The sequence below is a fragment of the Centrocercus urophasianus genome, unplaced genomic scaffold (assembly GCF_019232065.1).
Source record: "Centrocercus urophasianus isolate 14NV4802_14NV808 unplaced genomic scaffold, USGS_Curo_1.0 seq_15, whole genome shotgun sequence".
Taxonomy (NCBI): Eukaryota; Metazoa; Chordata; class Aves; order Galliformes; family Phasianidae; genus Centrocercus; species Centrocercus urophasianus.
The window spans coordinates 873983-886809 of NW_024884697.1; the positions used below are offsets into that span (position 1 = coordinate 873983).

The 12827-nt window shown below is 42.1% G+C and overlaps 1 protein-coding gene across 2 annotated transcripts in view; it reads right to left on the bottom strand.

Annotated features, from left to right (window-relative positions):
- EXOC4 (exocyst complex component 4) overlaps positions 1–12827 on the bottom strand; it is a 397972-nt gene that overhangs the window by 333243 nt on the left and 51902 nt on the right. For both annotated transcript variants that reach the window (XM_042815485.1, XM_042815486.1), the window contains exons 6-7: positions 7777–8020; positions 677–854 (exon numbers count right to left, since the gene is read on the bottom strand). In XM_042815485.1, the coding sequence (XP_042671419.1) occupies positions 677–854; positions 7777–8020 (422 nt within the window). The remainder of the gene's footprint in view (positions 1–676; positions 855–7776; positions 8021–12827) is intronic.

Here is a 12827-nt window from a genome sequence, read left to right on the forward strand (position 1 = left end):
ATCTCATAAACAATGCCAGGTTTATTTCTTTGACCTCCTCTAGCAAACAATGGGTGAGTTGTACACTCCTATATGTGAAGACAATTCAAAATTTAAAAAGTGGGGAAAAAAAAAGGAAAATCTGCTAAGCATGTCTTAACCTCACATCAAGAATGAGAGAAAAGATCTGTGACAGACAGCTCCGCTGCTCAGATGCTATGGTGATAGGCGTGGTACCAAAATAAGTCTAAGCAAGGTTCAGCTTTAGCACGCTATGGTTTAGAATAGGAATCAAATAAGGCTTCCCTGAAAACATGCTGGCAGCTACTGTCTCAGCTGACTACAACCAAGGCGTAATGACAAGGCAAGACAAGCGATTAGAGCAGTGACACTTTATAAGGCAGGCATGGCACGGGAACATGGAACAAAAGTGTCACTATTTGAAAGCTTCTGCTAAATCACTCAGTAGACAAAAGGAATCAACTTCTCCCAGTATAAGGGTGAATCCATACTTTCTGTTTTGCTGGTATTTAAGCTCTTTGGAATCTAGACGCCTGCTAGAAATGCGTCCACTCGCCAAAAGACAAGACAACTTCCAGTGAGGCTGTCCCTTGAGCATAATAGAACTGTTTTCTGTGGTATTCTGGTTTAAAGAGCTGCTACAAGCTGAAACTGTACCCATCTGAAGGACTCTTACCTGCAAAACATCTTGGATCTTCACCCACACATCAACCATGTCGTAGAGCTTGATATCACCATCGTACTGGCTGCAAGGAGAGGCCACCGTCTGCTGAAGATGTCCAAGGACTATGGAGTGTGCAGCAGCCACAGCATTGAATTTGTCAAAAAGAAGCTCCAGCAGCTCCAGCAGCAACCTGCAAAGGACCAAGACAACCTCCACTCAGTTTTCAGAATTCACTGTAACCCTGTAACCATACTGTAAGGCAGCGCATCAGGGCAATGGGCAGGAATCAGAAGATTTTTACTTCAGATCCAGTGACAACCAGGCAATCCACAACGCAGCATCAATCTCAGTGGCCTCTAGGGGACCAGATCAAGTTTCATACCTCCTTGCTTTCTACCAACTTCCTTTTTGCACTCTCCTCTACATTCAGGCTGCTGATCTCTAACGTGCTCTACCTGGGGTGCAGGAAAGACAAATGCATTCCTAACGTCAGAACACTTCAATGCTGAGACATTATAGATCATTTTAAGGTTCCAGATAGACAACCTGCTTTTTCTCCAGAAGAGATGAGGAGTGTCAGTTCAAGAAGCATTTACTTACACACACAAACAGAATGTAAGATACTCATTTTAAATTATGAAATGAGCAGCACAGAATGTTTTAAACATGAAAGATCAAAACAGATTAAACAACATGAAACGTGAAACACAACAGCTCATCAGCTGCTTAAGTTATAAAGATTTTATTACTAAGTGTAAAGGAGCTACAGCTACAATCTCAACACATGACCTGTTCCTATTGCTTCTCTACAGCCCAATTACTGTAATTAATGCACATCTGCAAAGTCCTAAATATTCTGTGACAAAGAATCACCTTTGATCATATTATCATCAAGTAAAAGGAAGACATGGATAATTTCACTGCTTTTTAATGAGCAATTCAAGTCCACACTTAATCCCAACAAAATGTGATGTTAACACTTCCCAAATCCATATGTTAGGTGCCAGTGATCTCTGACAGACAGGCTCCATCCCATTTAACTGAAGCAGTAAGGAATTAACACACACTTGCTGTGTCTCCCCATCAGAAGGACAGAAGGGCTGCAGAAAAAGCAGAGCTCCCTCCGCTCATCAACCATCACATTGCAGCATTCTGTTAACAGCCACCTACAAGGTGTGCTTTCATGCCTTGGCCTCTTCAGTTCAAGGGTGCATACCTCCTGCTACTTCAGCTGTTTTAAGCCAGAAGCTAGATAGTTAACTGGAGAAACAGAAAAGCTGTTGTCCATTTGCAAGAATAGCCCAGCGTGATGCTGTGGCTAAAACCACTCATCTCAGCTTATACTTCGATTTTGCCAAGGACAGAGGTTAGCTATTATTTAGAATAACAGTAGTTAAAATAAATAAATAAATGAATAGACACAGAAGGTGCATAAGCTCATTATGTGTCATGCATCCATGATCATTTGACATAAACATGTATAGTATTATACAGCAGTCTATCAAAGTTCTCACATGGACCATCCCCATCTGCCCACACAGCCCAATGGTTAAGCAGAAAACACTTTGATTCAACTGCAAGAGCTATTGGATAAGCCCAGGAGGGAACAGCAGAACATTTCAAGTGGTCCAGAATATATTCATGTTAATCATTAGTTATCACTGTACATACAAGATACACAGGGAGGTTAATTAACAGTGCCATACCTTAAGTGACTGTAGAACTAAGACACACTTTGAAGCAATCCAAAAGAAACTGGTGTCAATATCTATTTCCTTCTTTTAAGAAAAGTAAGAAATCCCTGAAGAGAAAGCACTGAGAGAGAACATGCTACGATTTTTATTATTTTTAATAAGCCCTTATGTATTTATATAAGACACCATCAGGGGATATAGAGAAGCATAAAAGATGTACACAAATGATAAAGGAAAATCTAGCGTGGAAGCCATTCTCTTCCATATAGGTTTTGTTTAAATCTTAATAACTATCCTGTTGAAGCTAAACAGAGAAGTTGCTCCTGTGGAATGACCTACACAGCTCCAGCCTTCTCTGACCGCCCTTGTCTATCACCAGTGTTATCAGTGAAGAAGACAGGGGAACGTGCAGCCAAGGCTGCCTGAAAACCACCTGTATTATTTAAGCAAGTACCTGGTCCAGCGTATTACAGGACACGGGAGAGGTGACTATTGCTACAGAAGCCCCTACAAGATGCACACAACTTCCCACAAGAAGTAACAGAGATAGCTAAAGGGGCAGCTAGGGCAGGTGGCTGCTCAGCTCAAAGAACTGCAGGAGACTTTGGAAAGAAAAAGAATTTCCTTCTCGAGGAACTGACGTGTCATTGACTGACATGCCAACAAGATGGCCTTATGGGATCACATTAATTCTTTGCCACTAAGAAAATTTAGCAATACAAGCCCAAGCTCTGCTAACATCCCACTGCTAATGAAAATTTAATTATCCACATACCTCATTGTTGCCCCAGGAAAGCACAATTTTGCAGAATGAAACTAGCTGGATTTTTGACAAATTCATTTCTCTTGATTCTAAGTGAGCTTGATCTCACATTATCAACTTGTTTACAAAGCCACTGCTAAAATAGGATTATACTGAACAGTTGTTTGGTTTTGCTATCTTCCAGTTCTCCTAGTACAGACCAGCAGAAATGAAAGCTTCCCCACCCATGTCATTCAGCATCACTAACACAACGTTACATTCTCCATTCTCAACCAAAAATCATTTTTCCACTTCTCCCTGCTTTCAAATTAGCCAGCACCTCTTATCTTAATTTTCCTTTCTCTGAAAGTCTTCTAAAACCGCCAGGTCATTTTTGAAACAAGGTGACCTGAAGGAGACAGACACAAGCCGTGTCAGCCAGCCAATAAGACAAAACAGCATAAAATGATATGGCCTAGATTTTATGCACACGGGGTTGCAGCACCGAGCGACCTAAACAGAACACATACAGACAATGACAGAAGAGTGGCTTAGGCAATTTGTCAAAGCAATCTCATAACCCCTTCATCGAGAAATATGCTAAGTATGTTGAGAGACAGTGACACAGACCCGGAAGCAACTCCTATTGTCTGGGCAATAACAGAGAACAAATTGATGCAAAGTGACTGCTGGCACCTGAGCGAGGTCGCTAATGACAATTCAGGCATTTTAGCAGCAATGATGTTCTCTGCCAGGTCAGAGTGTTGGCATGTATATAATTTCTCTATTCATTTGAAAGTCTGAAGATTAAATAAAAGGCCAGAAATAGATTACAGGAAAAATGCACTGAGTTCAGGCAATGGGATTTAAGAACAAAACTGGCAGTACACCTCTTCCTTCTGGGCTGGATCTTCAAGTATAAATAAAGCTAAAGCAATGTGTCCCTGCCAAACTCCTGTTCCAGAAATCTGGCCATGTGTGTCCAGATTATTTCTCAAGTCAGCAGCCTTGAGTAACTGAGACCCAGAAGTTCATGAAGACGTAGCAATGCTAACATGGACTCCACTGAGTCTCACCCTCCACAATCAATACATGTTTCTAAACATGGAGGTACTGTGCTCTAATGACCAATCAGATAAATCAATGGCAAATTTAAGCATTTTTCCCATAAACTCATTCCAAGTACAGACGTCTGTAAATGTTATAGAAGTTACCTAGACAAAAATGTAAGTTTATAACTTTCAAAATGATCTTCTAGCAGGGACAAAAAACTGCTAGGAATCTGCTAATGCCCTTTACTGCATTTTAAAATATCCACATCATTCACAATTTATGGGGCAAATACACGAGTAAAGAGTTAATGTTCATAGAAAAGTAGAGCCAAACATGTTGTCTAATTAGATCCATACTAAATCAGGTGTACACCATCACTGAATCCAGAAAATCTAAACATCGGCTGTCACAGAGCCGTGCAAGCCTTCCTTTCATGAGCTTTGGTAAACCTTTCATGAGCACATTGGTAAAAATAAATAAATAAATATCCTGCTGCCACTGTACAAAGGTCCTTCCAATTTCACACCAACTCTCCAAGCAGCCAAACTGCTTACCAAGGAGAGAAGTGCTCAATGCAAGAGACAATGATAGGATATCCATGACAGAATGGGTCGCACAGTATAAATACTAGAACTGCTGCTTGCACTTGTGTGTATATTCACTAACAAGCCCAGTGCCAACACCTTTTATAGCACAGCCAAGGCTTGCTCCTGGGAAGCAGACAGGGTCTGCCCGGTCTGAAAAAGAATTCAGGAAACTCTGAAGATCTGAGCCAGGAGCCCAATGTGTGCTAGCTCCACAAAGAGCCCCCTGGGAGATAAGAGATGCACTCTTTGGGCCCTAGTTGCTTTGACAAAAATAATAGTCTTGATCTTAAAAAAAAAAAAAAAAAAAAAAAAAAAAAAATTGGATGCAATTCATAATGGTTTTCATATACAAATGTACAAGTTGGCCACAAAAAAGGTAGTCAAAAAAAAAAAAAAAAAGAACAAGAAAGAATGCAAGAACACTGTCTGATGTCTTTGGACTCTGGAAGCCTTTTCCAGAGATTAGTTCTCTCTTGTACAATGAGGGGGCTTTATATTATTTTTCTGGTGATTCCCTAAAAGAATTACACCAGAATCTCCACAGGCACATTCATCAAGTGGCATCCAATGTCATCTTTTTCGTAAAGAAAAGAAGTGAGCCAACCTCAGAGAGTCAACACAATGATGAAGATGCATACAGTGATGCATATCGTTCGGCCTGTACGTACCTAACAAGCAGAAGGGAACTGCCCAGCAGAACGCTCAGCATAAAGCCTCAGCCCCTGCTCTGCCCTTACCTCCTCCCTGCCATCTCATTAGTCATTTTATTTGCCAGAATTGAGAGTTTTGTATGGACATCATACACAGCACAGTACCTGAATACAGGCACTGAGCTCTGAAAGGCATTCACGTGTGACTTGTGCTAAGGTGAATTGAAAAACATTTTATTATCATCCTAACATCCTAAAATCCTAACACGTATTAACATCCTAAGGTCAAATAGTCATTGAGGCTGACTGGCTAATGAACAGTTAAGCAGTTTCAGGCTCTGAATTATTCTCAAATTTGGAGTCTTACAGAGCTCTCTTGAAATAGGAGGACCTTGTTTTCCTGGCTTTGTTTTCTTCTTGACACCAGGAAAAAGTCACTTCATTTTGATTTGAAACTGTAGCTAATTTACGGGATGGTATATCTTTCCATACTATAATTTATCCTTTTCAGTATAAATAAATTTACCTGCTTGCTGTAAACTTCCTATGTAATTTTGGATTAGAATCAGTTCTAATTGTCTCCTTACTCAACAGGAATTCAAGACACTTTCCAAAGCTTTACAATATAGGCATCCTAAGGGATCACAAACTGCTATTAATCAAATGCCAAAATCCACTGAAGTTTTTGGTATCTCACCCAGGCCTCTGGGCTCCTTAACATCATTGAAGTATGATCCAACCCAACTTCATCAATTTCAAATGGCATCCAAGGGCCATGTAACCTCTCAAAACAAGAATTGAGAATATGTCAAGTTCCATCTCCGCATCAACAACAAAAGCACTGCTTTTCAACCCGCCCAAAATACTTGCTATAATTTAATCAAGATATCAATACCACAACTCTAATTCTAATTCTTCACAGCGTAATTGTTTCCACAGCAATGGCATTTGGAACAGGCTGCCCAGGGAAGCGGTGGAGTCACCATCCACCATTAAAAAAAGGCTAGATGTGGCACTGTGGAAGATGGCTAGCGGCTCAGTGGTGATGGGTCAATGGTTGGTAGATGATCTTAGTGGTCTTTTCCAATTGTAGTGATTCTATGATTCTACTCTAAAATAATGAGAGGAATTGGAAAATAATTCTTTACCAATTTTTTCCTCAAGAACTATTTCCACAATAAATATTATGTACAATGAAGACAAATTTTTGTTTTCAGATTTCTTCTCCAATATTAATTTCTTCTGGTGGTGATCATTGCAATGAGCAGTATCACAAATTAAGAATTCAGCTACAAGCAATAGCTAGCCCTTAAGATGTTCTGTTCTAGCAAATCATGAAGAACAGCAGAAATGTATTTCTCAGTGGGCTTTCACACTTCGCAACTAATGGAGCTGCAAAACAAATAGATTTTTGGCCATATATTTATTGATATAATTAGTTCCATCTATGATTACAAAGCTTTGCACCTGCATCACCTTAATTAGAATCTACTGCACTTGAAATGAGCAACTGAGTCGAATCTTCTCTTCCCAAGTGCAACACAAGAACATAATATTTGTTTCAGCACCAAGTGTTCTTTACACCATACATACCAGCAATCTGAGACAGCATTATGATTCAATCTATTGTAAAGCTGCTTAAAATGAAAGGTTTAGGTTAAAAAAAAAAAAATAACCAAGTGCTTAACATCATGTACCTTTTACTAGTTAAGTAATTCTGCAGAGCTTCTACCTTCAAATCTGGATTTCAAACATGTTTATAGAATCACAGAATGGCTTAGGTTGGCAAGGACTTGAAAGACGACTGCGTTCCAGTCCCCTGTCATGAGCAGGATTGTCTACTGCCACATCAGGTTGCCCAGGGCCCCAACCAACCAGGCCCTGAATGCTTTCAGGGATATGGCATCCACAGCTTCTCCAAGCAGCCTGTTTCAGTGCCTCATCACCCTCTCAACAAGGAATTTATTCCTAACATCTATTCTAAACTTTCACTGTTTAAGTTTAAAGCCATTCCTCCATGTCCTATCAGCATTAGGCAGTGTAAAACCTTACCCCTTTTCTGCTTATAAGCTCCCTGCGAGTACTGGAAATTTAGCCAGAAGACTCTTCTGTGAACAACCACAGAAGGAAGCATCTCCTTTTCCCACAACCTCAGCTGAAAAGCAATAGTATTTCCCCCTTTTTGAATACATTTTCCTAAATTCCCAAGCCTTTTAGGGGCTCAAGGTACTTCAGCCCTTCAGAGAAACACAGACATTTCTCAAAAAAATTACTATTTAATATCTTCGCTACTGCAAGGAAAAAAAAAAACAAACAAACATCGGCATTCCTTCTCCAGACATCTTTTTTTGCAGCAATCACATTTCAGTGCTTGAAATATCCTTACCTAGGCTGATTTTCCTGGGAAATATTTTCCCCCCTCTGGTAATCATTGTCTGCCACCTGAGTCGTGGACCGCTTAACAATCTGCTTCAGTTCTTGTTCTAGGCGATCCTGGATGGCTTTCACTGTTTCAGGGATTTTTTTCAGCTTGGCCAGCCCTTTGATGAGTATGCCCATGAAGACAGTGCTGTTCTCCTCTGGATCCAGTTCCATATCTTCTTTAATTTCCAGAAGGCTTGTTTCTCGCACTGGAATATATTTAAGAAGGCATAATCCAAGATTTAAACTACTAGAAACAACACTTGGCAACGAAGTTTAAATGCTTTTTCTGCACGGTGCCATCACAGAACTCTCAAGGAATAAACAAGGAAACATCAGCACTCAGATTTTAGTTGGGTGGGAGAGGGCAATGGAAGTTTTAGCTCGCTTGGAGGAAACGTTGTGTATCTATGCATAAACACACCACTGCACATTTGACTGATTTAGAAATAAAGCTTATGGTGTTATGTATTAGTTATGAAGCAGAGGAAGCCTGGTGCAATTAACATATGCATAAACGAGGAGGTGTTCTATCACTATGAATCCCCTGAACGAGTTTCAAGGAGCTAAAAACTACATTTCCAACCCAGCTGTTTTTCTTCATGACATTTTTCACAGGAGAGGAATTTTCATTATAAACACTATCAAGCTTAACAGACTCCTGATAAATTCGGCAAAGTTTACACTGTCGAAGTGAATTATTGTTTGATGTTATCCCATTCTGCTTTATTATGTCTGTCAAGAGGTTGATGAAGTTACCCAAATCTTTTAGCAAGGCTTCCTGAAAGGAAAAACTAAAAGAATTAGAGAGGATATCATAGATACGGTCCTCCTGAAGTGACAGGGACAGCACTGGGAGAAATTCTGTTGCTAAGCGACAAAAGGAGAAAAGCAAGAGGTACCGTGCTTGTTCTAAGTATGTTCATTAATCAACATTTCTTAATTTACAGATAATACCCAGGAACAACAAAAGGATGTCTCTACTGAAGACTGAGTGAAGCACTTAATAAACATATTGAGCCGATCCGTGGCAAATAAGTGTCTGGAAGGCAAACTGAACTAACTCCTTGTTAACAGGGATAGTGCATGGACAAATGCCACCTGAGCAGTGCCATCCACCATACTGGCTCCTCATATAGGAATTAAGCCAGAATGGCAGTTTCATCTTACTGTTGCTGAAGTCCTATCAGAGAGCTGTTGGGTGACAGATGACTCCCATGGTATCTACTACTCAACTGCTTATCCAAGAACCTTAATAAATATCAAAAGATCCACCAGTACAATTGAAATAACATGGCAGAAATGCAAAGTGGCATGTGACAAGCAGTGTGCAGCCCTGTCACTGGCCAAAGCTACAACACTCGGCCTTCCAGGACTTGAAGGGAGCTTATAAACAGGAGGGGGAACCGCTGCTTACAAGGGTGGATAGTGATAGGACAAGGGGGAATGGTCTTAAACTGATACAGGGGTGGTTTAGGTTAGATATTAGGGGGAAGTTTTTCACACAGACGGTGGTGACACACTGGAAAATAATGCCCAAGGAGGTTGTGGATGCCCCATCCCTGGAGGCATTCAAGGCCAGGCTGGATGTGGCTCTGTGCAGCCTGCTCTGGTGGTTGGCGACCCTACAGATAGCAAGGGGTTGAAACTGGATGATCATTGTGGTCCTTTTCAACCCAGGCCATTCTGTGATGAATACTCCCAGGAGAGCAGAAGCTCTGTCCAAGTTAGCACAAAAGCAAAAAAAAAAAAAAAAAAGTCCCAAAGAGCCTGCATGGTACTGCTTTACAAATTGCACCACTATAAATGGATAACACTTATTTCAGTGCCAGCTGACACCAACCTCGACAGCACAGTGGGCCTTTCTGTCCTGTAATCCCAACAACAGCACCTTGAGCTCATATCAGACTTGCTGCTTACTCTTGTATTTCAAAGTGGAAACCAGCAAGATGCTCAGTAAGATGGAGTAAGTACTCTATAAGATCCTTGCACACTGTGATAGAGAATGACATCAAGTTTTGGATAATCAACATAGGAGGCAGAGTGTCTGTGAGATCACAGAGTGCTTTCTTCTCCTCTTGTGTGTATGCTTCTTGCAATTAAAGTCTAATTAAACTTGTAATTTTGCAATTTAAGGGGGTAGATTCAACAAACCCATAAGCACTCAGAATACGCTTATTAAATAAAAATGCAGTGATAATAAAGGAGACATTCTGAATGCACATAAACCATAATACTAATTGCAAGGTATCACAGAAACACGGCTTAAGTTGGAGGGGACCTTGAAGATCAGCTAGTTTCAACCCCCTGGCCATGGGGGCAGGGTTGCCAACCACTGGATCAGCCTGCTCAAGACCTCATCCAGCCTGGCCTTGAACACCTTCAGCGACAGATCACCCACAACTTCTTCCCTGGACAGCCTGTTACAGTACCTCACCACTCTGAGTAAATAATTTCCTCCTAACATCTAACCTAAATCTACCCTCTTATACTTTAAAGCCATTCCCCCTTGTTCTATCGCTATGAGGCCATGGAAAAATTCAGTCCCTCCCCTGCATATAAGCTCCCTTAAGTTATTGGAAGGCCACAAGGAGGTCTCCCCAGAGCCTCCTCTTCTCCAAGCTGAACAAGCCCGACTCCCTCAGCCTTTCTTCATAGGAGAGGTGCTCCAGGTCTCTGATCATCACCCTTCTCTGGACCTGCACCAGCAGCTCTACATCCCTCCTGTACTGGGTGTGCCAGACCTGGATGCAGTACCACAGGGGCATTACAAGGGCAGAGTAGAGGGGGACAATCACCTGCCTCATCCTGCTGCTACCTCTCTGCTGATGGAGCCCAGGATACAGTTGGCCTTTTGGGCTGCAAGACCACGCTGTTGGCTCTTATCCAGTTTTTTAATCCCTCAGGACACCCAAGTCCTTCTCCACAGAGTTGCTTTCAAGGAGTTCTTCTCCCTGTCTGTACTCATATCTAAGACTGTCCCAACCCAAGTGCAACGCCTTCTTAAACCTCATTAGATTCTCATATGCATACTTTTTGAGCATGTCCAGGTCCCTCTGGCTGGCATCCCTCTCTTCTGTTGTATCAACTGCACCATTCAGTGGCATCAGCAAACTTGCTGAGAGTATGCTCAATCCCACTAGCTACGCCACTGATTAAAATGCCCAAGAGTACTGCTACCAGAACAGACCCTCTCATGACCAGCTTCCATCTGGACACTGAGCTGTTGACAACAACCCTCTGGCTGTCTCAGATCACCTGTTCATCTCTCATGTGCCTTAACATCTCTTCCAGGAGGATGTGCTCCATGATCCTCCCAAGGACAAAGGTGGGGCTCACCAGCCTATTGTTCCCCAGGTCCTTCTTTCTCCCTTACTTGAATACAGGAGTGATATTTCTCTTTTTCCAGTCACCAGGGACTTTACCTGACAGCCATGATTTTTCAAATACAATAGAGGGCAGCTCAGCAACCACATCAGCCATTTCTTTCAGAATCCTGGGATGCATATCATCTGGCCCCATAGATTTGAAAGCATCCAGCTTCATGAGATGCTTGGGGACCTGCTCTGCTCTTACGCTGGGAGGGATTTTCTTCCCTGCTTAGAAGTTCTAGAACAGAAGAGGTATGAGAAGGCTGACTAGCTGTGAACACCGAGGCAAAGAACTCATTAAGTACCTCAGCCTTCTCCATGTCTAAGGATGTTAGCTCTCCATTTTCATTCATCAGAGGAGGTATGCTCTCCTTTGACTGCCTTGTCTGCCAATGCACCTAAAGAATCCCTTCTTGGTTTGTTTTTTTTCCACCTTCCTTGCCAAGTTCACTTCCAACTGCATCCCTATATTCTTCCCAGGCCAGGCCAAGCCACCAGGGAGGCCATGGTCACTGCAGCCTATGCTGCCTCCAATCTTAGCCTCTTTTATGATCCCTTCTGCATTGCTGAACATCAGGTCCAGCAACACTTCACCTCTGGTGGATGTGTCCAAGACCTGAACCAGGAAGCTGTCATCCATGGACACCAGGAGTCTCCCGGACTTCTTGCAGCTCACTGTGCTGCTTTCCCTGCAGATATCCAGGTGGTTGAAATCCCCCACCAGGATGAGACCCTACACAAAGGACATCTCTTGCAGATGATGCAAGAAGGACCACTCAGCAAGTTCCCCTTTATCAGTTGGCTTGTAGTACACCCCAACCACCTGATACCCCTTATTAGTCTGGTCCAGTTTTAACCCACAAGCTCTCGACCTTTTCATGAGTTGCTCAGGCACAGCTCCTCACAGATTATCCACTTTTTAATACAGAGGACAACTCCACCAGCCCTCCTACCTCACCTATTCCTTCTATAAAGCTGAGAGCCCTTTATCATGATATTCCAGTTACGTGAATCATCCCACCATGTTTCTGTGATAGCAGTAAGACTGTAGTTTTCCAACTGCACCTGATTCCAGTTCCTCTTTATTTCTTGTGCTGTGTGCATTGGTATCAAGACACTTCAGCTGGGCTTCTGGCTGTGTTGTCTTCCTGGAGGAAACCTCTGGGAAAAACCTGACGCACGCATTTCCACTCAAAGCTCTCATCTCTCACACACCTTTCAGCCCATGAGGCTGCAAAGCACTTTGTGCACTGTGTATGTGGTCCACTTGTTTTGTTTGTTGTTCTTTAAAAACCACAGTGTGCCAGGCACAAACAAAGAAAATGAGCTCCTTGGAACAATAGCTGTGGAAAAGACATTGGAAATGCTGGAGGAGAAAAGGTTTTCACATACTGTTTAGAAGTAAAAATGAAAATCTTGTTGTTCCGAGTTCAGTGCACAGCATTCAGAGCCTAAACAACCTTTCAGGCAGGTCCTCACCATTACACCACAGCACCTTTGTAAGGGGGGCTGTAAATTACTCTTAATATCACACAATGAAAATGAGAGAGAGGAAGCACTGCTACATCCAAATGCGAGGACAACGTTTAAGAGGAATGAAGGCAGCAATCTTTCTGAGAATTCTGCCATCACATGAACACCCTTC